The sequence below is a fragment of the Salmo salar genome, chromosome 15, assembly GCF_965601325.2.
Source record: "Salmo salar chromosome 15, fSalSal1, whole genome shotgun sequence".
NCBI lineage: Eukaryota > Metazoa > Chordata > Actinopteri > Salmoniformes > Salmonidae > Salmo > Salmo salar.
The window spans coordinates 104043445-104069064 of NC_138305.1; the positions used below are offsets into that span (position 1 = coordinate 104043445).

At 40.0% G+C, this 25620-nt stretch overlaps 1 protein-coding gene across 1 annotated transcript; it reads left to right on the forward strand.

Moving 5' to 3' along the window:
* Positions 1-15570: 15570 nt before the first annotated feature.
* LOC106572809 (tumor necrosis factor receptor superfamily member 14) lies at positions 15571-20736 on the forward strand (the record flags this gene model as incomplete). The annotated part of the gene is made up of 8 exons (XM_045696110.2): positions 15571-15658; positions 16038-16163; positions 16410-16568; positions 16769-16853; positions 17993-18330; positions 18424-18443; positions 18698-18816; positions 19200-20736. Coding segments are annotated over 5 exons (660 nt in total), but the record flags the coding sequence as incomplete, so codon positions are not given.
* Positions 20737-25620: the final 4884 nt, after the last annotated feature.

Here is a 25620-nt window from a genome sequence, read left to right on the forward strand (position 1 = left end):
CATCCTTCCTTGGAAACTCACTGATTGGACAGGTGAATTTGCTCCACATGGGTTTCACCTGTCATTTATACCTCAAGGAAGGATGGAAGGCAGTGGCGGTCAGTGCCGTTTAAGATTAGGGAGGACGATTTCTTTCTATTTATGAGCATGACCTTATTTCTATTACAGCAGATTGCATGACTGTCATTCATATTCCATTCACCCAGCTCAATGTAACAGGCTAGGCTAGGTTTAGGCTACTACATCATACTCTAATTATCCCTATACCCATCATGAGATTGCTACAATCTAGCCTACAAATGAAATTTACAACGCAGGCGCACAAGTCGAGAAATAAGGTGACAGACAGTGACACTTTCAATACGGCCTTCCACACTCTTGTCTGCATCTAGCTGATCTAGGGTGTAATCAATAGTCCAAACAACTGCAAACGAGTTTCTATTGGACAAATTCAAGAATGTTTATCCCTGTTTTGTTCTGTTAGCTGCTGTTTTAAGAAATGTTTTTCAACCGAATGACCAGGTTTAAGTGCCTTTGAACGGGGTATGGTAGTAGGTGTCAGGCGCACCGTTTTGTGTCAAGAACTGCAACGCTGCTGGGTTTTTTACACAATAGTTTCCCTGTATATAAAAAAATGGTCCCCCACCCAAAGGACATCCAGCCAACTTGACACAACTGTGGGAAGTAATGGAGTCAACATGGGCCAGCAGCCCTGTGGAATACTTTCGACACCTTGTAGCGTCCATGCCCTGACGAATTGAGGCTGTTCTGTACACTCGGTGTATATTTGAGTGCTATGAGCGTGTACAATAATCATGCACTCATACGTGTACTGAACAACAAGTTGTGACCTTTGTTCATTTGATAAGGTTTAATGGGTATACAGCCATATACTGAATAACCACAGCAGTGCTCTAACTTTAACAGTGGCATCTATCCCTCTGCCTTAAAACACTCATGGTTGACTAAAATTGAATCTAAAACTAAACTTGAAAAGAAACAAAAAAGAAAGTAGAAACTTCAGGTTACAAGACTGTTCAAACTAAAACTGATACAAAAACCAACAGACCACAACACACATCTAGAATTAAATATAAAAACCTGTGAAATGAAAGAAAAAAAAATGAATGAAAAGCCAAAATTGTAAAGAAAATAAATATTTTCAAATGAGTAGCTGAAGTAACCTTGGTCATCTCAGTTTTCTGTGTGTTTCTTTGTATTGAAGGCTGAGTTGATAGATTCCTGACCTCCAGATGAACTAAGGGAGGTGGAGAGGGAGGTACAGGAGAAGAGCCAGCAGATAGCCATGCTAGAAGAGGAGCTCCACAGGCTGAGAGGCTAGCCCTGAGTGGGGTCCTGACGTTATGTTATCTTCTTGTATAAGACCTATAAGACCTAAAACGAATCTGTGCCACAAACACAAATCTTCAAGTGTGAATATGCCTCTGCTATCTGCTTGTCGTTTTTTTTTTTTTTTTCATTTGTGAGAAGTGAAAATGAAAATAAGACACAAAACATTTACTTAAACAAGGGAAGCATAGAAATAGTGAACATACTGTATAACAGATCTACCGCTTCTTAGACTTGCTTTAAATGAGTGACTGATCTATAGCTAATTTCTATGCAAATTTGGTCTGTTCGACCAAAAGGTTCATACTGCAGCTTTAAGGGTTAGGGACGTCCCAAGGATCCCTGATAGCACTAACGCTGGAAAGTATCTCGTTCATAAACGAAAGTGTAAACTAGTCCGAGTTAATCAAACAGGTAAAACTGCTCTGTTACATGTGTAGGAAAAGTGTATTCAATATTGATTAAATATGTGTAATATCGTATTTGAAATATGATGTTCGAAATGAACTGTTAGCTAAAGTTTTATTTTACGTTAGTGCTAGTCCTAAAGGACACGACGCTTCACGTCCAGCGGTTTGTGTAGCCAAGACAAAATGTAGTTTATCTAAATTACATTATTGTACCTTCATTATGCTAGCCTATCTACATACATGATAAAAGACAAACACCAAGAGGCTGGTCAGCGTTGTTTTAGCTAGACACGGGCTTAAAGGGTAACATTAGGTAGCATAACCGTAACTACATGTAACATATGTCTTTGCATTAGTATACGCGTCAAAACTCCCAAAGCGAAGTGACACCTCGCTTTATTCGAGTTATAACTTAAAACTGATCAGAATTTCGAAGGTGCAATTTCGAAATTGGGTAGTGCATCATCAGTTTTCCTGTCATTTCTACTTGCACATCATGATGTGTTCATTTGCTAAATTGTAATTACTTCGCTACTATGGCCTATTTATTGCCTTACCTCCTCACGCCATTTGCACACAATATATAGACTTTCTTTTTTTTCTATTGGTGTTTTGACTGTACGTTTGTTTATTCCATGTGTAACTCTGTTGTTTGTGTCGCACTGCTTTGCTTTATCTTGGCCAGGTCGCAGTTGTAAATGAGAACTTGTTCTCAACTGGCCTACCTGGTTAAATGAAGGTGAAAAAAATGTCAGGCATTGCATAACTTAGAGAGCAATTTATAACGTGTCAGAAATGTCCAGATCAACTAGCCCATGTCAGCAAACATTTTTTGCTAGGTTATGTAGCCCATAGATTTTGTTGTAATGTTTCAGACACTCAAAGATGACATGAATAAACCTGCTAAATTCTCTCCACCAACCAGAGGGGTGTGAACAGTGTGTGTCATGAACAGTGCTTGTGTCCATAGAAATAGACATGGGGGCGGGATGTTCCCCAATGCTGGAAGAGGGGCCTGAGTGAAACAGTTTGAAACAGTTTTCATAATGTAAAACTGAAAGTTAGATGACTAAATTGTTGATGTACCAGTGGTCTATTTCTGTTATTATAGATGTGATACCTTGAAGCTTCAGCAAATTAAACCTGTAACTCATTGGTCCGACTCTGAATGTGGACCACAAACCTCCCCTCCCATGGCTGTAATCAAATCTGCTGTTGTGTTGTTCCTAGCTGTGATTGTAGCAGTGACAGCAGTAGCTATTATGCAGCAGTGACAGCAGTAGCTATTATGCAGCAGTGACAACAGTAGCTATTATGCAGCAGTGACAGCAGTAGCTATTATGCAGCAGTGACAACAGTAGCTATTATGCAGCAGTGACAACAGTAGCTATTATGCAGCAGTGACAACAGTAGCTATTATGCAGCAGTGACAGCAGTAGCTATTATGCAGCAGTGACAACAGTAGCTATTATGCAGCAGTGACAGCAGTAGCTATTATGCAGCAGTGACAGCAGTAGCTATTATGCAGCAGTGACAACAGTAGCTATTATGCAGCAGTGACAACAGTAGCTATTATGCAGCAGTGACAACAGTAGCTATTATGCAGCAGTGACAACAGTAGCTATTATGCAGCAGTGACAGCAGTAGCTATTATGCAGCAGTGACAACAGTAGCTATTATGCAGCAGTGACAACAGTAGCTATTATGCAGCAGTGACAGCAGTAGCTATTATGCAGCAGTGACAGCAGTAGCTATTTTGCAGCAGTGACAGCAGTAGCTATTATGCAGCAGTGACAGCAGTAGCTATTATGCAGCAGTGACAGCAGTAGCTATTATGCAGCAGTGACAGCAGTAGCTATTATGCAGCAGTAGCTATTATGCAGCAGTGACAGCAGTAGCTATTATGCAGCAGTGACAGCAGTAGCTATTATGAAAAAAATAAGAGCCTACATCTGGTGAGATTAACTGGGGGAATTGTACAGTTTCATGTATTGTTTTAATTGTCCAGATGAACAAGTGAGAAACATCCAGCACTGAACTTAATCTAATTGTATTAGTCACATGCACCGTACTGTTGCCGCTTGCTATAGACCACCCTCCGCCCCCAGCTGTGCCCTCGACACCATATGTAATCTGATTGCCCCCCCATCTATCTTCTGAGCTCGTGCTGCTAGGTGACCTAAACTGGGACATGCTTAACACCCCGGCCATCCTACAATCTAAGCTTGATGCCCTCAATCTCACACAAATGATCAATGAACCTACCAGATATAACCCCAAATCCGTAAACACGGGCACCCTCATAGATATCATCCTAACTAACTCGCCCTCCAAATACACCTCTGCTGTTTTCAACCAAGATCTCAGCGATCACTGCCTCATTGCCTGCATCCGTAATGGGTCTGCGATCAAACGACCACCCCTCATCACTGTCAAATGCTCCCTAAAACACTTCTGCGAGCAGGCCTTTCTAATCGACCTGGCCGGGGTATCCTGGAATGACATCAACCTCATCCCGACAGTAGAGGATGCCTGGTTGTTCTTTAAAAATGCCTTCCTCACCATCTTAAATAAGCATGCCCCATTCCAAAAATTTAGAACCAGGAATAGATATAGCCCCTGGTTCACTCCAGACCTGTCTGCCCTTGACCAGCACAAAAACATCCTGTGGCGTTCTGCATTAGCATCGAATAGCCCCCGTGATATGCAACTTTTCAGGGAAGTTAGGAACCAATATACACAGGCAGTCAGGAAAGCTAAGGCTGGCTTTTTTAAACAGAAATGTGCATCCTGCAGTACAAACTCAAAAAAGTTCTGGGACACTGTAAAGTCCATGGAGAATAAGAGCACCTCCTCCCAGCTACCCACTGCTCTGATGCTAGGAAACACTGTTACAACTGATAAATCCACTATAATTGAGAATTTCAATGAGCATTTCTCTACGGCTGGCCATGCTTTCCACCTGGCTACCCCTACCCCGGGTCAACTGCCCGGCACCCTCCACAGCAACCTGCCAAAGCCCCCACCATTTCTCCTTCACCCATATCCAGATAGCTGATGTTCTGAAAGAGCTGCAAAATCTGGACCCCTACAAATCAGCCGGGCTAGACAATCTGGACCCTCTCTTTCTAAAATTATCTGCCGAAATTGTTGCAACCCCTATTACTAGCCTGTTCAACCTCTCTTTCGTATCGTCTGATATTCCCAAAGATTGGAAAGCTGCTGCGGTCATCCCCCTCTTCAAAAGGGGAGACACTCTAGACCCAAACTGCTACAGGCCGATATCTATCCTACACTGCATCTCTAAGGTCTTCGAAAGCCAAGTTAACAAACAGATTACCGACCATTTTGAATCACACCGTACCTTCTCCGCTATGCGATCTGGTTTCAGAGCCGGTCATGGGTGCACCTCAGCCACGCTCAAGGTCCTTAACGATATCATAACCGCCATCAATAAGAGACATTACTGTGCAGCTGTATTCATCAACCTGGCGAAGGCTTTCGACTCTGTCAATCACCACATTCTTATTGGCAGACTCAACAGTCTTGGTTTCTCAAATGATTGCCTCGCCTGGTTCACCAACTACTTCTCTGATAGAGTTCAGTGTGTCAAATCGGAGGGCCTGTTGTCCGGACCTCTGGCAGTCTCTATGGGGGTGCCACAGGGTTCAATTCTTGGGCTGACTCTCTTCTCTGTATACATCAATTATGACGCTCTTGCTGCTGGTGATTCTCTGATCCACCTCTACGCAGACGACACCATTCTGTATACTTCTGGCACTTCTTTGGACACTGTGTTAACTAACCTCCAGACGAGCTTCAATGCCATACAACTCTCCTTCCGTGGCCTCCAACTGCTCTTAAACGCAAATAAAACTAAATGCATGCTATTCAACCGATCATTGCCCGCACCTGCCCGCCCATCCAGCATCACTACTCTGGACGGCTCTGACTTAGAATACGTGGATAACTACAAATACCTGGGTGTCTGGCTAGACTGTAAACTCTCCTTCCAGACTCATATTAAGCATCTCCAATCCAAAATTAAATCTAGAATCGGCTTCCTATTTCGCAACAAAGCATCCTTCACTCATGCTGCCAAACATACCCTCGTAAAACTGACCATCCTACCGATCCTCGACTTCGGCGATGTCATCTATAAAATTGCCTCCAACACTCTACTCAACAAACTGGATGCAGTCTATCACAGTGCCATCCGTTTTGTCACCAAAGCCCCATACACTACCCACCACTGCGACCTATATGCTCTCGTTGGCTGGCCCTCACTTCATACTCGTCGCCAAACCCACTGGCTACAGGTTATCTACAAGTCTCTGCTAGGTAAAGCCCCGCCTTATCTCAGCTCGCTGGTCACCATAGCAGCACCCACTCGTAGCACGCGCTCCAGCAGGTATATCTCACTGCTCACCCGCAAAGCCAATTCCTCCTTTGGTTGCCTTTCCTTCCAGTTCTCTGCTGCCAATGACTGGAATGAACTGCAAAAATCTCTGAAGCTGGAGATTCCCATCTCCCTCACTAGCTTTAAGCACCAGCTGTCAGAGCAGCTCACAGATCACTGCACCTGTACATAGCCCATCTGTATACAGCCCATCTATCTACCTCATCCCCATACTGTATTTATTTATTTTTTCTGCTCCTTTTGCACCCCAGTATCTCTACTTGCACATTCCATCTTTTGCACATCTACCATTCCAGTTTTTAATTGCCATACTGTAATTACTTTGCCACCATGGCCTATTTATTGCCTTAATTCCCTTATTTTACCTAATTTGCACTCACTGTATATAGACTTTTTGTTTTCTTTTTTTCTTCTGTGTTATTGACTGTATGTTTTGTTCATTCCATGTGTAACTCTGTGTTGTATGTGTCTAACTGCTATGCTTTATCTTGGCCAGGTCGCAGTTGCAAATGAGAACCTGTTCTCAACTAGCCTACCTGGTTAAATAAAGGTGAAATAAAATAAATAAAAAACTGAAATGCACCGAATACAACTTTACTGTGAAATGCTTGCTTACGAGCCCTTCCTAACAATGCAGAGTTTAAAAAATATATAAAAAGTAACATGAATAAAATACAAGAATGGAACCATGTACAGGGAGTCCCAGATCAAACAAGAGGAAGAAAATACAATAATATTTTGAAAATCATGACAATGCCACTGCCCACCTGTCATAGTGTATGTTATCGATTTCTAAATTAGTTTGTCTCAATGTTCATTCGTGTACCCTTCCAGAGAGTACTTTTCCAGAGACAAAGCCCTAAAGAGGTACAGTGGGGGAAAAAGGTATTTGATCCCCTGCTGATTTTGTACATTTGCCCACTTACAAAGAAATGATCAGTCTATAATTGTAATGGTAGGTTTATTTGAACAGTGGGAGACAGAATAACAACAAAAAAATCTAGAAAAATATTTCTGATTTAATACTTTACATATTTTCGTAAATTTGACTCTTATGAATTTTATGCTTACCGGATTAAAGCCTCCAGGATATTTATCGGAACAATCCAGGTTAATGTGTGGTTCATTGGCTTGAAAACTAGACTAGGTATTAGGGCACCATTTCTGTCCACAACATGGTGAATGTGATCTAGACTCCATTTTTAAATAAAAGTTGGAGGCTGGCACATTTGTTTTGTGGTGTACAGATTCAAAAATAGGACCATGACCTCGATAGACAGCCTGAAACCCTAAAATGTAACAAACAGATGATCCCACAACATCACCATGGACCTTATGGAACTTGTGCTTCTGGTGATGATGTACTGTAGATTCTGTTGATACAAACTGTAAAATGACCTGTGAATGATATGGCCTGGACACTGGTATGGAAAAAAATGGACTCCACTTGTTCTTGTGTGACCATGGATTTGTATCATCCGATTCCCCACAGAGTAAAACACAAGGGACAATGGTGCAGAGTGTAGGCTTTGTCCAATGTGTGACCAATGATGCATACCAATGGAGCAAAGGTTTTATATAACAGATTATTCAATTCATAGTGGCGTATTGTATTGCACTTTTTTGATTCCATGGGTTTATAATGTCCCCTCTTGGGATTAATAAATAGCAGGTCTGCAATAAAATATTATTATGTTCAAGTGTTCCAATGACCTTAGCTACATTGTAAAAAAAATATTTAAAACAAATTGATTGAAGAAAAATTAGAAAACGACAATGGTGATATTTCACTCGTGTATTTTTGAGTAAATTCAATGCCAATTGGGCCATATCAGTTCTTCATTTCTGAGATTCCAAACGAGGAAGATGTTCGAAACCCTTAAAAGCGCATCTTTCCTTCCTCATTTAAGAAAGGTAAAATTCTATTTGTGGATTAATTTACTTCTACCTTGATGCATTTCATGAAGGTTATCGATTAGCTTTTTTTCTCAGTAATTCGAAAACCATAAAAGGCATTGGGTAAAGGTAATTAAAACAGCGAATACAAATATAATTTTACATACATTTTACATGAATTTGACAATCTTGAAGCCCATTCAAAAAGGCCGTCACTAGTTACCACAGCCACAAAATCAAACTCCGCCCATTTCTACAATTTATCTTCAAATGTTATTTTCAACCTAACCTTAGCCACTGCTAACCTTATGCCTAACCTTCAATTACGTCCAAAATGCTAATTTATTTTAATTTATTTTGTTGATATAGTCCATTTTGACTATGTGTCTGTGTTAACTAGTGGAAATCGTTCAAAAACAGTACAGGACATTCATTTAATGGTCATGGCTAGAAGGGCTACAGCTGTAGTCAAATTAAAGTCAAAAGTTGAAATGTTTAGCATTTTAGCTAACCCTAAAGTTAACCCAATTCTCCTAACCTGCTTTTGAAAGGGTAGACCGGATGTTTGTGACCCTGACGCACTTGATTTGCGAGCTATCGACACATGGGTCGTAACTAGTTACCGAAAACACAGTCACAATTGGCTAGCTCGTAAGATTTCATGAAAACAAAAATCAGCTTTTTGGTATTTATTTAAGGTTAAGTATAAGGTTAACAGTGTGGTTAAGGTTAGGTTTAAAATCCTTTTTCAAAGATAAATTGTAGAAATATGCGAGGTTTAGCAATAATTCAACCTGGTCTCATACACTAGACGTAACATAGTAAACGTAAATCCAGGACACTCAGTCAGTATATGCTATGTTCCATATGGTTACATAAGATAGATGGTTACTTAAGGCCAAAGGTTGCGAGTTCGAATCTCATCACGAACAACTTTACTATTCTCAAGTACTTTTTAGCTACTTTCCAACTACTTATCTTGTTAGCTAACCCCTTAACTATTTTAGCTAACCCTTCCCTAACCCTTTAACCTAACTCCTAAACTTAACCTTACCCCTAGCTAACCTTAGCCACCTAACTAGAATTCATAACATGTCAAACATTTAGCAAATTCTTAACATATAGTCAGTGGTGGTAGTGGTGCCTGGAGAATTGGGTATACTCTAACTTTGCCCAAAATTTCCCAAACGGCCTCCCCAGCAAAGAAAAAGCATGCGGTGTGAAAAATCCTGTTTTCCCATCTTTAATTTTTTTTATAAAGTTTGCTTATATATTTTCAGATTTTCACTCAAATAATTTTTGTTTTTGCTCAATCTGATTGGGTGGGCCTGACTCCCCAGTGGGCCTGACTCCCCTGACGCACACAGTGCATGATTACTGAATTGCACATCATAAATAGCCTGGGGCGGCAGGTAGCCTAGTGGTTAAAGCGTTGGGCCAGTAACAAAAATGTTGCTAGATCAAATCCCCAAGCTGACAAGGTAAAAATCTGCCATTCTGCCCCGTAACAAGGCAGTTAACCCACTGTTCCTAGGCCATCATTGTAAAATAAGAATTTGTGATCCGTAACCGGGATCAACAGCCAGCGAAATAATCAGAGCGCCATATTCAAAACCAAATCTAATAATTTCTGTTTCTCAAACATAGGACTATTTTACACCATTTTATAGATACACTTCTCCTGAATCGAACCACGTTGTCCGATTTCAAAAAGGCTTTACAGCGAAAGCCTTTTCGACAAAAACAACCACACAGCCATTTTCCAAGCAACTAGCATGCATCACAAATACCCAAAACACAGCTAAATGCAGCACTACCCTTTGACGATCTTCATCAGATGACACTCCTAGGACATCATGTTACACAATACATGCATTTTTTTTTCTCGATAAAGTTCATATTTATATATAAAAACAGCATTTTACATCGGCGCATGACGTTCAGAAAATATTTTCCCTCAAATACTGCAGGTGAATCAGCGCCACAATTTACAAAAATACTTGTCATAAACATTGATACAAAATTAAACTGTCATTCAAAGAATTATAGATGAACATCTCCTTTATGCAAACGCTATGAAAGATTTCAAAAAAGCTTCACGAAGAAAGCACTCTGCAATAATCTGAGTACTGAGCTCAGAAAAATACACTAGGCCATACAGATAGCCACCATCTTGGAGTCATCTAAAATCATACATTGCATTAGAAATATTCCCTTACCTTTGATCATCTTCATCAGAAGGCACTTCCAGGAATCCCAGGTCCACAACAAATGTTGTTTTGTTCGATAAAGTCCATAATGTCCAAATAACTCCTTGTTGTTCGTGTGTCCAGTAAGCTACTCCAAGTGTAGAAAGCGCGCGGACGATGTCGCGACGAAAAGTTAAAAAAAGTTGTATTTACGTTCGTTCAAACATGTCAAAAGTTGTAAAACAGCAATCTTTAGGGCCTTCAGAACGTGAAGATTCAATAATATTTCAACCGGACGGTTCCTGTGTCTTGAAAAAGGTTTTGGAACGGGAGGATCCATCCTCATGTACGTGCTCCAAGAAGTGATGTCACCCCCTGCCTCAACAACTTCCCCTCCTTGTCATTCGGGCTCTGTTCATCGTAGAAGCTTCAAACAACTTTGTAAAGACTGTCGACATCTAGTGGAGGCCGTAGGAAGTGCACAATTATTACTATGTCACTGTGTATTCAATAGGAAACGACTTGAAGAGAGCCCATGCGTCCAGATTTCCACTTCCTGGTAGGATTTCTCTCAGGTTTTTGCTTGCCATATGAGTTCTATTATACTCACAGACACTATTCAAACGGTTTTAGAAACTTCAGAGTGTTTTCTATCCAAATCTACTAATAATATGCATATCCTAGCTTCTGAGTTTGAGTAGGAGGCAGTTTAATATGGGCACATATCTTTTCCGAAATTGTCAATACTGCCCCCTATCCTTAAGGAGCTGTAAGAGGGTTCTTAACTGACTTGCCTAGTTAAATAAAAATAACTAACCAAGACGTCAGACCAAACTTTTTCAATACCATTGTTGCCTTACATTCACTGGTAGATATCACAAGTTGAAACGTTTTTCCTATCTACCCTACCGGCTACCAAAGACATATGTGACGTATGTGAATATATTTGTGAATATATTTCACATGCTTTGCGGTAGTGTAGGCTACTTTGTGCATGATTTATCGATTGTGCTACATAATTTAAAAGTCATATACCTCCACTCCACTACTTTGATACGCATCAGTGGAGATTATGTAGTGAGTATACGCAATGACCACTGAAAAGAAAAGTAGGTATACAGTGTATACCTGCGTATAGCCTCCACTACATATAGTGATTTTAAAAATTCGTCACATATTGTACGTTTTTCAAATTCATAACATAATACGAATTCTATTTCGTAACATTTACAAAATGGGTGATGGACATCCACAAATTAATAAATACCATATGAAATGTAACATATCATACTAAATTGAGTGAATCGTTTTTACGTACAGAATAATACGAAATTCTCTGAGGCCAGGTTGAATAATTTTGACTGGTAACTAGAGATAACGAATTAGTTAGAAAAACAACATTACAGATAATTACAAAATAAGTATTCAAAAGCATATGTTGTATAACATTAGTATTTAAACACTTAGAACAAACGTTACATATAATACAAAAATAAGTTTAAAAGCATGTTGTATAACATAACACTTATTTTTTTTTATAATCTGTAAAGTTTAATCTAACGTACACCTTCCGTCTGAACAGTATTTCCTCCTTGGTAAGTTAACGAACTGTATCTAGCTAAGTCCTTAACTACTGTCCTAATGAGAATCAAATAACGTTAGTCCAACTATGAAGTTGGCGATTCTAGCTACCCCCAATATGTAATCAGCAAACTTTAGCTATCTGCTAGAGTAACGTTATTAGCAAAGTCAGCATGTGAAAATGTAATGCCTTCAATCTGAACAGTGTCGGGTCACGTCAATTCGAATCTGGTATTAGAACAAATTATTTAGCAAAGAGTAACTCAAGTTTTCTTTGTTCTTTAATTATTGCAAACACTTGAATGGTAAATATGTTGTTCGTATATATATATACGGTCTCACTGTGACACCACGCAGGGCAGACAGAAAAGAGAACGACACATCCTTTGTTCTCCCTTATATACTCTGACAGAGATAGGCCAGCATTGAGCGGGAACTATCAGAGGGAGGAGGAGCGTGGTTTAAACTTGCTCATCCTAACGTCGGCGTGCAGGCTGGTTCCAGCCTCGTGACGCACTTCCTGTCGCCGGGTGTAGTTCTTGTCTTCAGCAGTTGACTTATCCGTAGTTTATATACTTAATATTGTAGCATAGCTTCCCCGGTATATTATATAGGTTATGCAAACAAATAGCCAGTTCAACCCTAACAACAGTATCCTCCTTGGTAAATTAGCGAACTGTATCTAGCTAACCGGCTATTTTAGCTAACGTTACTGTCCTAATGAAAATCAAGTAATGTTAGTCCAACTATCAAATTGCCGATTCTAGCTACCCCCCAAAATGGGATCAGCAAGCTACTGTACTACAGTATTAGCTACTGACTTCGCAACCACCACAACCATGTGCATGCATGTTGCCAAATATGTTGAATGCAAAGATGATGCTTTCATCGGTGTTGAATCCTTACTTGCCTAGCAGCATCAAGTTAACCCTAAAAATGGTCGGCATGTATAGCTACCACAATATTTTTATATTATCTAAACTAGATTGATTAGATTAAAATAAGGTTGGGGTGGAGCCTTGGAAGTCGTGCGCACATTCAGAAGTTTCAAGCTTATAATGACAGAGCCATAAAATTACTACCAAAATCCCAAATGTTGCATTTTTATGATTGCCTTGTATTCAGAGTTACTTGGAAATTAGTCTAGCGTACTCACCTGACGTTTCCGACCCGAAATAGATAACGGAGCTTCCAACTACACAAGTGACCGAGGTAAAGTCAGTTTCAGGTTGGATATTCAACTAATATTCGCCTGTAGTTTTAATTATGTCCACCAACAGCAGTTAGGGACCGTCAACATAGTGACAAATCTAATTTTTCATATTTCAATTACTCCTAAAACGTTAAAAACTGGTTCTAGCTAACCCATTGGCATAGTCACACATTGCACACACCTTTCTTTTGTCGATTTACATCTTGCACGATTTAAAATTATTGATTTAAATGTTAGAATTTCAATGGCTCTTTGGTCATGTGACCTACTGACTTCAAACAAGGTTCAGAATGTACACTCAGTGGCCCTACACATTGCACACTCTTTAGTTTGTCAATTTTCATCGCAACACATTTTTACATGAATTTTCAATGTTTCTAATTTCAATAGCTCCTTGGTCATGTGACTTACTGACCTCAAACTGGGTTCAGAATGTCCACTGACTACCCTTCTATATTGCACACCCTTTAGTTTGTCCATTTTTATCTCATGCAATTTTACATTAATTTTCAATGTTTCTAATTTCAATAGCTCCTTGGTCATGTGACCTACTGACTTCAAACAAGGTTCAGAATGTACACTCAGTGGGTCTACACATTGCAAACCCTTTAGTTTGTCCATTTTCATCTCACACGATTTTACATTTAATTTGCCTTCTCTGCTCCCCTGAAGGACAGTCACTCACACACCTATTCACTTGGGCCTTCTCCCTGGGGCCTTCCTGACCTCCAGGCAGGCCCCCATTGACCTGGTGACCTCTGACTCCTGGCCTCTAGGCCTATACTCCCTGCCCGCCTGTCTGCCCTCTCCCTTGGCCTGAGAATGTACAGCTTACTCCCTGGAACTATAGACCTCCAGGCCTCCACACCTACTCTCCTTACCCAGTCAACACCCCTCTCCCTTAGCCTTAGAGTATAGCTTACTCCCTGGAATTACTAAAACGTCTATAGTCCCGCTGTCAGGAACCATGTGCACCTGGTGACCCGTAACAGGCTTTGTGCACCCAGTAAACCGAAACAGGCTCTGTGCACCTGGTGACCGCCTGTTTTTTTTCTGCTCACAGACGAAGTCCCCACTCCAACAACCATGGCCTGAGTGCTGCCCCCATCCCCGTTCGCCCCTGCTTGGACTCGGAGTGGCCCCCACCTTGATGGAGGCCTCCTTGTGCACCTGGTAACCTGAAACAAGCTCTGTGCACCTGGTGACCCGTGTTTTTTTATCCACTCAGAGACTAAGTCCCCAACCCAACTTCCACAGCCTGAGTGCTGCCCCCCAGCCACTGAGTAACACCCAGTGGTATCATCAGAGGCTTTTCTGTTTTAAAAACTGTATGTGTGTTGGCTTTGCTATTTATCATAGTAATGACAGGCGTGTGCGCCATAGAAATAAGAACGAATAGAAAGAGCGTTTCCATTCAAGTCAATGATGGACTAAGGGGTGGAATGGCAGCCATTTTGCAAAGAAATAAATGCCATTGCATGAGCCACATCAGTTAGCATTATTTGAATTAACGATCTACATTACCATGGCAATCCAGCATCAGTTGATAAAACGTTCCAAAATGTTATGAAAATTATTACATTACAATATCAGGCAGCCATTGCAAGTGTACCCATGAGTTTACCAGTCAATTGCCAGGGTTAGAGCTTCAGTCTGTTCTATTCATTCTTATTTCTATGGTGTGGGTAGTGGTGTAGTCTGATTGGTAGTGGTGCTCCTGCTTCCCATCACTCAGAAGTTATGTAACAACCTAAGGTGACAACAATGCGTCGTCATGGAAGTTTCCCAGTTGCTTTGAATGTTGAAAATCATAGTGTAAAAACACTTTTAAAGCCTCAAAGGACAAGATGATCCAACTTTCAAAATTAGTCCTCTTTGGCTAGCCAAAACTAGCTAGCTAGGTACCTGTTTAGCTTTCTTGCACATTCACACTTTTTTTAACCTTTATTTAACTAGGCAAGTCAGTTAAGAACAAATTCCTATTTACAATGACGGCCTACACCAGCCAAACCCAGACGACGCTGGGCCAATTCTGCGTCGCCCTATGGGACTCCCAATCACGGCCGGGTGTGATACAGCCTGGATTCGAACCAGGGTGTCTGTAGTGACGCCTCTACCACTGAGCTGCAGTGCCTTAGACCGCTGTGCCACTTGGGAGCCCAATTAAAAAGCTAATTAGCTACCACATGTTCTTGTCAAACTGTCCGAGTAGCTAGCAAGCAACAAGATATGCCAAAATTACAGTCTAAAAACGACTTGAAATAAATCAGATTTGAACGTTCAGCCACAAGTCACAGATTTGTATCTGACTTCAAACCACCTACGAAGGTGGTTTGAAATGTGTCTTGAAATATCTGATACCATGTGCTTTTTGGCTGTTTAGACTGCAGGAAAAATAACATTATAATTGGACATGCCACATTTTTTTATTTGAGTCACTTCAAACTGCCAATGTGGACATGGCTTTACAGACTGCCACTTAAAATATACATATTTTATGTTGTTTCAGGTTTTCATTTGGTGCTTGTACTTGGAAAGGATTGTGGTCCAGCAGAATATAAAACTAGTGATGGTCAGTGCTGCCCAATGTGTAATAAAGGTAATGTAAATGAATGCTTCATCTTTAAAAACGATTTTGTTTACAATTGCACACAACGGGTAGGAGAAATGCGTTAATAGTAAACAAGGGGGAGGTAGCCTACAATCTCACACAATACAGTATTTCAGTCTCATGCTGTAAATGAGAGGCATGTTTCATGGAACACAGCTCTCTGCATATTTGTGTTTAAATATTTTATAACCCCCCTGTGACATCATAGGGTGTCGTTTTCTTAAGACCCGTTCTTCTATCTTTTTCACTACATTCTGGTATGGTTGTGGAGATAGTGAATATAATGTTAAAAAGTGGAAAACTGACCTTTTAAAGAAAATATGTGACGTCTCAATAAGTTTTAATAAATTGTATTTTCTATGATTAGGCTTGGTGGTCCGCAGAGATTGTACATTGGAGTCCAGCACATCTTGCATACCCTGTATCAGAGGGACCTTCATGAACGAGGCCAATGGTCTAACCAAGTGCTTTCCCTGCACTCCCTGTGACCCAGGTACATTTACATTTCTTCCAAACCTTCCCATCTTTCCTTTTAGCAGTACACATCATACCCTTTTCACTGCTGAGCTGAGTTGTATGGCACTGGCTTGGTTCTGCATCCACCAACTGGAAAGTAAAATAGAAAATATCTGAGCCAGTGTCTTACGTTTCAGGTCACCACAATAGTGTGAAAAGGGTATGAGGTGCCTTCTCATAAGTAGTCCTCTGACTGAAATGAATCAACCCTGATATTTTCCAGGACAGGGCCTGTTCACTCAGACAGAGTGCAAACCAACAAGTAACACAGTCTGCGACGTTCTAGATGGATACTACTGTAGAAGCTACTCATCCAACTCTGAGTGTAACTTTGTAGTAGAACATACACACTGTTCACCGGGCCAGAGTACTAAATCACCTGGTAAGTATGAAGTAGAGGCTAAATATCGTACAGGACATTATAATTCTGATAAATGAGTATAACATGGGCTCTAGATAGCTTAGTGTTTTTCTCCTCTGGTTTCTTTTTGAAGTGAGTCATACCTCAGGTGATTTTTACTTCTCCAGCACCACAATTGTTCACTTTTGAACATGATAACAGTGTTTGTTCTCACCTTATAGGAACAAAGACAACAGATACCATGTGTGAGGAGTGTCAGCATGGATTTTACTCACAACATGGTGTGAACTGCACTGCCTGGACTGAGTAGGTCTTCGTTTGTGTTCTAGAGTTTCTTGAATTGCTTTTTTCTTTAAAAGTAATGGTGACATTGATGATATTATTTTTCACTAAACAGTATCAATGCTCAGATGGCCATCTATAAATTATGTTCTGGCAACCAGATAATGGTTGACAATATAATTACAGGCTGGATTAATGGTAAATCCATTTGAATTCATTCACTTTTTGACAGCACACATTTTGAACAAAACCTTCCATACATATTTGCCCATTGTAGAAGTGCTCAGAAAGTGGCTTTTTGGACCTGAATGCCAAAACTTTCAAGAGATAAAAGGTGTTGACCTATTTCACCTATTTTGCATACCCCACCATTGTCACGCCTGCTCCCGCTCTCCCTTTCTGGTTCTCGATGGCGCCAGGCTGCCCTTCATTACGCACAACTGTCACCATCATTACGCGCAGCAGCGCTCATTGGACCCACCTGGACTCCTTCCCTTTGTTGATTTCCCCGTCTATAACTGTCTGCTTCCCCGTTTGTTCCCTGTGTCTGCATTAATGTCGTTTTGCGTTCTTGTCCAGACACTGTTCTGTCCTGTTCCATTCCATGTCCGTTGATAATTAAATGTTCTCTCCGTTCTCTCCGTCTCTCTGTACCTGCTTCTCATCTCTACCAGCGTCGATACTTACAACCATACCATGAGACATCCATGTCTTCATCACTGGAAAAGATAAATGATTGAGATTGATATAATTTAAAAGCTTACAAACAGGGGTTTCAAACAATTTTATCATTTTTGGGGGGAAAACGAGGCATGAAAGGTATCACAACTTTCTTTTCAAGAAATGATTAAACTCAAGCGTTTATCTTTTCCAGTGATGAAGACATGGATGTCTCATGGTATGGTGGGCTTTGCAAAATGGGTCAAATTTGAGCACCTTCATCTCCTGAATGTTTTGTCATTCAGATCCAAAAAGTTACTTTATTACCACTTCTTCTATAGGCAAATATGTATGGAAAGTCTTGCTTAAATCTAATGGAATGCTGTCAAAAAGTAATTGAATTGAAATGGATTTACCATTAACCCATATAAAACTTACCATTACAATATGCTGTAGTTGACCTGCATAATTAAATAAGTGTTTATGTGTTGCTTACTCTGCAGTTGTGCAGCAATGAGACGCGTGAAGACTGAAGATGGAAATTCTAGTCAAGATGTTATTTGGAACAAAGTGCCACCAAGGAGTCATGTCACTCTAATAGCTCCAATATTATTATTATTATTATTATTATTAGTAGCTGTACTGTTTTGTTTCTACCTGGCAAGAGGTTGGTCCTTTGTTTATTTAACTTTATTTCTCTATTAAATGAGTCACTTCTTTAAAGGCATGTAATTGTCATGTAACTTGCTATTGTAATACATAAACATGCAGTTAATGGTGAGTTGTCTTTACCCTACTAATCTGATTACTCTTGTTGTGTTTTCAGCTAAACGTAAGAAAGGTCAGTCTATATTTATTTTACATCAACCTTCCTCACCATGTTAACTAGTTTGTTTTGCTTCTATTAATATGACTCTTTTTACTGAACTTTCAGAGCTGCATGAATTCTGTGAGGTAAGTTATTCTATTTAACTTTTCTATTGTTTAAAATGTTTTGAAATCCAAATCCTAGTAATTTGAAGTTTTAATATAAACCCTCTAATAACATTGTTATGAAATAAAATCCATTGTCAAAGTTAGTTTTTCCTGAAAAATGATTTGTAGTGAGTGAACAATTCTGTTAATTGTATGGATAAAGAATCCAATATTATTGTCATTTAGTCTGCTTTAGTTGCTATAGCGATCCTAACTTGTGTAATACATCATAGGTTCCTGTGCAAGAAACGGGACCTCAGCAAGAAACGGGACCTCAGCAAGAAACGGGACCTCAGCAAGAAACGGGACCTCTACAAGAAACGGGACCTCTACAAGTCACCAGTAACTCCCTGTACGTCATCCATTTAGATACAATATTTCAGACTATCGTAGTAATAACTGAGTAATGCAGATGACTTTATACTAGGGATGGGACTATAACAGTATTGTGATGCTCGTTAGTATTGTGACAAGGAAACAAAACACGAAGCTGATTTAACTTTGTTAGGAAAACAGCCCTAATGTTGGAAACAAACATCATTATGTTGTCATGCAGTCACATGTATTTATATTACAAGTATAGCAGACAATATTTTACATACAGGAGGTTTTTAATGTACCAAAGAGTTTGGTCTGCTTTGTGTTTTAATTTTGGTCATGGAAAGAATATTTAAATACTGGTACTTTATAATATTACCAACTAAATGATTGACTTGTTTGCTTCTTGTTTTCCAGAGTGAAAACAGCAGAGAATGTGCCTGGTAATGTTGTAAGTGATTGACAGTCCAGAGTGAAAACAGCAGAGAATGTGCCTGGTAATGTTGTAACTGATTGACAGTCCAGAGTGAAAACAGCAGAGAATGTGCCTGGTAATGTTGTAACTGATAGACAGTCCAGAGTGAAAACAGCAGAGAATGTGCCTGGTAATGTTGTAACTGATAGACAGTCCAGAGTGAAAACAGCAGAGAATGTGCCTGGTGATGTTGTAACTGATAGACAGTCCAGAGTGAAAACAGCAGAGAATGTGCCTGGTAATGTTGTAACTGATTGACAGTCCAGAGTGAAAACAGCAGAGAATGTGCCTGGTAATGTTGTAACTGATTGACAGTCCAGAGTGAAAACAGCAGAGACTGTGCCTGGTAATGTTGTAACTGATTGACAGTCCAGAGTGAAAACAGCAGAGAATGTGCCTGGTAATGTTGTAACTGATTGACAGTCCAGAGTGAAAACAGCAGAGAATGTGCCTGGTAATGTTGTAACTGATTGACAGTCCAGAGTGAAAACAGCAGAGAATGTGCCTGGTAATGTTGTAACTGATAGACAGTCCAGAGTGAAAACAGCAGAGAATGTGCCTGGTAATGTTGTAACTGATTGACAGTCCAGAGTGAAAACAGCAGAGAATGTGCCTGGTAATGTTGTAACTGATAGACAGTCCAGAGTGAAAACAGCAGAGAATGTGCCTGGTAATGTTGTAAGTGATTGACAGTCCAGAGTGAAAACAGCAGAGAATGTGCCTGGTAATGTTGTAACTGATTGACAGTCCAGAGTGAAAACAGCAGAGAATGCGCCTGGTAATGTTGTAACTGATTGACAGTCCAGAGTGAAAACAGCAGAGAATGTGCCTGGTAATGTTGTAACTGATAGACAGTCCAGAGTGAAAACAGCAGAGAATGTGCCTGGTAATGTTGTAAGTGATTGACAGTCAGCATCCACTAAACTCTGATGAAGTGCCATGAATGCATGCAGATACCCAGAAGGCTGTAAAACTGGAGCATGCAGATACCCAGAAGGCTGTAAAACTGGAGCATGCAGATACAGTATAGGCAGGAGATTACATGAATCCAGTACTTATGAACTGCAATGCATTTGCACCTGCATTTTGACTATTAAGTGTACTTATCTGGAGTGGACTGTTGAATACAGTGAATGCCAAGAGTGTGCAAAGCTGCCATCAAGGCAAAGGGTGGCTACTTTGAAGAATCTCAAATATAAAATGTATTTGTACTTTTTGGTTACTACATGATTCCATGTGTGTTATTTCAAAGTGTTAATGTCTTCACTATTATTCTACAATGTAGAAAATAGTAAAAATACAGAAAAACCCTGGAATGAGTAGGTGTGTCCAAACTTGACTGGTGCTGTATGTGTATAAAAAGTATACAGTAAAGTATTTGGTCCCATATTCATAGCACACAATGACTACAACAAGCTTGTTTGTTTTGGTTGTGTTTCAGATTATTTTGTGCCCAGTAGAAATAAATGGTAAATAATGTATTGTGTCATTTTGAAGTTACTTTTATTGTATATAAGAATGAAATGTTTCTAAACACCTTTACATTAAAGGGGAATGGAAACACTAGGATTTAGGACGCCATACAGTTCATGTTTGAATTGTTTTTGCCATCTTAGTTGTCTGCACCTAACCTGACTCTCTTCCATTCACTCTCAACGCAAAAAATCATTTACCACAGACAATGAATGATTCCTGCCAGTGACGCACTGGCGTCAGTTGTTACTATGGCAATAGCTAAAATGAACCTTGTCGCTGATCAAATGACTAAATATAGAGATGTTTTTATGTTCAATGAACATGTTTAGTATTAGTGGTTTGAGTACATCTCTCTGCTTGGATTTACTTCCTGAAGTGTTTCCATTCCCCTTTAATGTGGATTCTTCCATGATTACGGATAATCCTGAATGAATCGTGAATAATGATGAGTGAGAAAGTTAGACGCCCCAAGATATGCTAACCTCTCACCATTACAATAACAGGACGTTAGTAATGTATGATGTCAATAATAATGTGAAATTGTGAAAATGACGATAATGCCCTTTTAATGTAAGAGCTGTTTTGGTGGGATGTAGTTTTGGCATGCCTGGTGACATCACCAGGTGGTAAATTAGTTAATAGACCAATAACAGCTAGGTTACCCACTCAGACCACTCTCAGACAGTCCTAGCAAAATTCTTGCTTGAGAAATTGTTCTTTGCTAAGAAGCAATTTTTGTTACTTTTTGACAATTTTAATTTAAAACATTCACAGTGTTATAGGCATTGGGGTTTTGCTTGATTTTCTTGCTTGATTTTCATTTGAGGTTGGACAGTTTGGGTGTGGCCAGCCTTGATAGGAATCATTCTCATTGGTCAGGATGTGTTGCACCTGTTGTCTTGTTAGTCAGATGTTAGTTTCACCTTTGCTGGCAGGGGTGATATTTAAGAGTGGCTGGCCCAGTGCTCTGGTTAGCATGAGAGATGCTGGAAAAGCAACACCACTGTTTAGTTCTAAGTTGTTAAACAAAACCATTTATCTTGTGTCTCCCTGTTTGGTTTGCTCCATGTTTATTTTCATTCCCTAACCTAAGTTGGTGTGGGTTATTTTCTTGTAATTTGTCTGTTATCAGGCAAATCTAGTGGGCATCTATGGTCTGTATGTATTAACACCCTACTCGAGTTTGCTTGGCCACCATGTTTGCTTTTCAGAACCCATTTTAAAACTTCAGGTTTTGGTTGTCCACGGTTCATTTCTTAGTTACTCTCGTTGGGGAATGTAACACACACAGTGAGTTACTTAATTGCAATGGTGTGTATTCCTAGATGCCAAAAAATGTACCAAGAAAAAAAGGACAACATTAAATCATTTCTATCATTTCTCTGTGGTTCATAATTGTCCTTCTATTCGCAAGAGGCTGAATGTATCTAACCGGAGAAAGCATCCGAGGGAGCGAAACAGCGCCCCCCGCTGTCTCTATGGGTTAATTTATTATTTAATTTGACGTTAATTCATGCCAGTTTCAGTATACATTTTACAGCAGGTTGTCTTTCAATCAGAGATGTTCTATTTTAGTTTACATTTTAGACAAAGTAAGAGAATTGGATGAGGACATCATTCAAGGCCTACAATACAAAGAAACACAGAAACATGTCAGATGAGCAAAGTTAATTTTAGTTTAACAGTTTATTTCTAGATGTGAGTGGTGCTGTGTTGGTTCGGGTATCCGTTTAAGCTTGAAGAGTCTTGTGACTTGAAGTTAAGTTTTTACTTTTTTGTTTCTTTTTAATTTTGTTTTAGTTTCAATTTTAGTCAACCTTTATGGTTCAAAGGCAGCGGGACATATTGCCGTTTTGAAGTTAGAACACTTATGGTCAGGGATAGCACTTTTATACTGTAGTTAGGGTCAGGGATAGAGGGTACTGTTATAGTTCGATCAATTTTATACTGTAGTTAGGGTCAAAGGTAGAGTACTGCTGTGGTAATCAGTATATGGCTGTATACCCATCAAACCTTATCAAATGGACAGTGGTATAAAGTTCTTAAGTAAAAATACTTTAAACTACTACTTAAGTAGTTTTTGGGGGTATCTGTACTTTACTATTTATATTTGTCAACTTTTACTTTTGCCTCACTAAATTCCTAAATAAATGTACTTTTGACTCATTTTCCCTGACACCCAAAAGTACTCGTGACATTTTGAATGCTTAGCAGGACAGGAAAATGGTCCAATTCACACACTTATTAAGAGAACATCACTAGGAATCCATACGGCCTCTGATCTGGCGGACTCACTAAACAGAGAACATCCCTGGTCATCCCTACTGTCTCTGATCTGGTGGACTCACTAAACAGAGAACATCCCTGGTCATCCCTACTGTCTCTGATCTGGCGGACTCACTAAACAGAGAACATCCCTGGTCATCCCTACTGTCTCTGATCTGGCGGACTCACTAAACAGAGAACATCCCTGGTCATCCCTACTGTCTCTGATCTGGTGGACTCACTAAACAGAGAACATCCCTGGTCATCCCTACTGTCTCTGATCTGGTGGACTCACTAAACAGAAAACATCCCTGGTCATCCCTACTGTCTCTGATCTGGTGGACTCACTAAACAGAGAACATCCCTGGTCATCCCTACTGTCTCTGATCTGGTGGACTCACTAAACAGAGAACATCCCTGGTCATCCCTACTGTCTCTGATCTGGCAGTCTCACTAAACCACAAACGATTTGTTTGTAAATGATGTCTGAGTGTTGGAGTGTGCTCCTGACTATCCGTAAATAAAAACAGGAAAATTGTTCCTTCTGGTTTGCTTAATATAAGGAATTTGAAATGATACTTTTACTTTAGATACTTAAGTACACTTAATACCAAATACTTTTAGACTTTTACTCAAGTAGTATTTTACTGGGTGTCTTTCACTTTTACTTGAGTCATTTTGTAAGTTATCATTACTTTTACTCAAGTATGAAAAGTGGGTACTTTTCCCCGCCACTGATTACTGGGCAGAGATGTCAGGTGAAATTTCAGTTCTAATTGATATTTAATTGAGTTACCAACCAACAAAAATTAAATGTGAATTGGGTTAAAAGTTGTATAAAGAGTCTACGTTTATGACTTGCAAATCCAATTTGTTTGCCATGCATAATTGATTAAAAAAGAGCACTGGGACAAAGTTGTTAATATGCTGATTTAGCGCCATTTTCCCCAGTCAGCACTCCACTGTGAGTGTGGGTAATGTAATGAGCTCTATAGTGCATTAGAACTGCTTGGTTTTCCTGGTAGTTTGGAGGGCTCCAGTAAGTCTAACATTTGTGGGTCTTGGCTCCGCTAGTTAAGAGTGTCTTTAGTCTACCAGATGTCTCACACCATCTTCAGGATGACATTTGTGAAGTTAATTTTAAATATATGTAGATTATCAACAACAAAAATCTGTCCCTTTTCTCCCATTTTTCATGGAAATGTTGTTCATTGCATATGAAATTATCTACTATATACTAGATCTTGTGGTTTGAAAAGTGAATCAAATGATGGTAAACCAGCATTTTAGTACTGATGTGGATTGTATTTTGGAAAATGTGTTTTTGTTTTACATTTAAATTAGCTGTAGCCTAATTTTGCTAAAATTATAGTCTTTCTTGGTTATTTTATTTTAATGATGTTTTGATAAGAAATATATTCATATTTGGCTTTGATTGTCGCTTTTTCCAATAATTTCATTCTGGTGTTAAAATGACCCCGGAACGGTATAATCCATGTAAAATATGTAGGTAGTTTGAGGGTTAAATCATTTATTTGTTTTGTTTTATGGTCCTGCTGGTGCATATTCATTATGCCAATTCTGTTGCAAAACGTTTCTTAACGGAAACAAACTAAATGGGGCGGGACCTAGCAGAATTTGTCGAATATAAACTTTAGTTTTACTCTGTTTCCATTTGTTCTTAAATTGGAAACTGTTTCCTTAATTAATACACCCCCTGAAAAGTCCCGGAACACAACGTGTCTGTCGTGAACAGCATTAGCAAAACAAATTAAACTTTATTTGTCACATGCGCCGAATACAACAAGTGACAATTTTGTGGGCTTTCCTCTGACACCGCCTATTATATAGGTCCTGGATGGCAAGAAGCTTGGCCCCAGTGATGTGCTGGGCCGCTCGCACTACCCTCTGTAGCGCCTTACGGTCAGATGCCGAGCAGTTGCCATACCTGGCGGTGATGCAACCGGTCAGGATGCTCTCGATGGTGCAGCTGTAGAACCTTTTGAGGATCTGGGGACCCATGCCAAATCTTTTCAGTCTCCTGAGGGGGAAAGGTTTTGTCGTGCCCTCTTCACGACTGTCTTGGTATGTTTGGACCATGATAGTTTGTTGGTGATGTGGACGCCAAGGAACTTGAAGCTCTCAACCTGCCCCACTACAGCCCTGTCAATGAGAATGGGGCGTGCTTGGTCCTCTTTTTCCTGTAGTCCACAATCATCTCCTTTGTCTTGATCACGTTGAGGGAGAGGCTGTTGTCCTGGCACCACACGGCCAGGTCTCTGACCTCCTCCCTGTAGGCTGTCTCGTCGTTGTCGGTGATCAGGCCTACCACTGTTGTGTCATCTGCAAACTTAATGATGGTGTTGGAGTCGTGCCTGGCCGTGCAGTCATGAGTGAACAGCGAGTACAGGAGGGGACTGAGCACGCACCCCTGAGGGGACCCTGTGTTGAGGATCAGCGTGGCGAATGGGTTGTTACCTATCCTTACCACCTGGGGGCGTCCCGTCAGGAAGTCCAGGATCCAGTTGCAGAGGGAGGTGTTTAGTCCCAGGATCCTTAGCTTATTGATGAGTTTTGATGGCACTATGGTGTTGGACGCTGAGCTGTAGTCAATGAATAGCA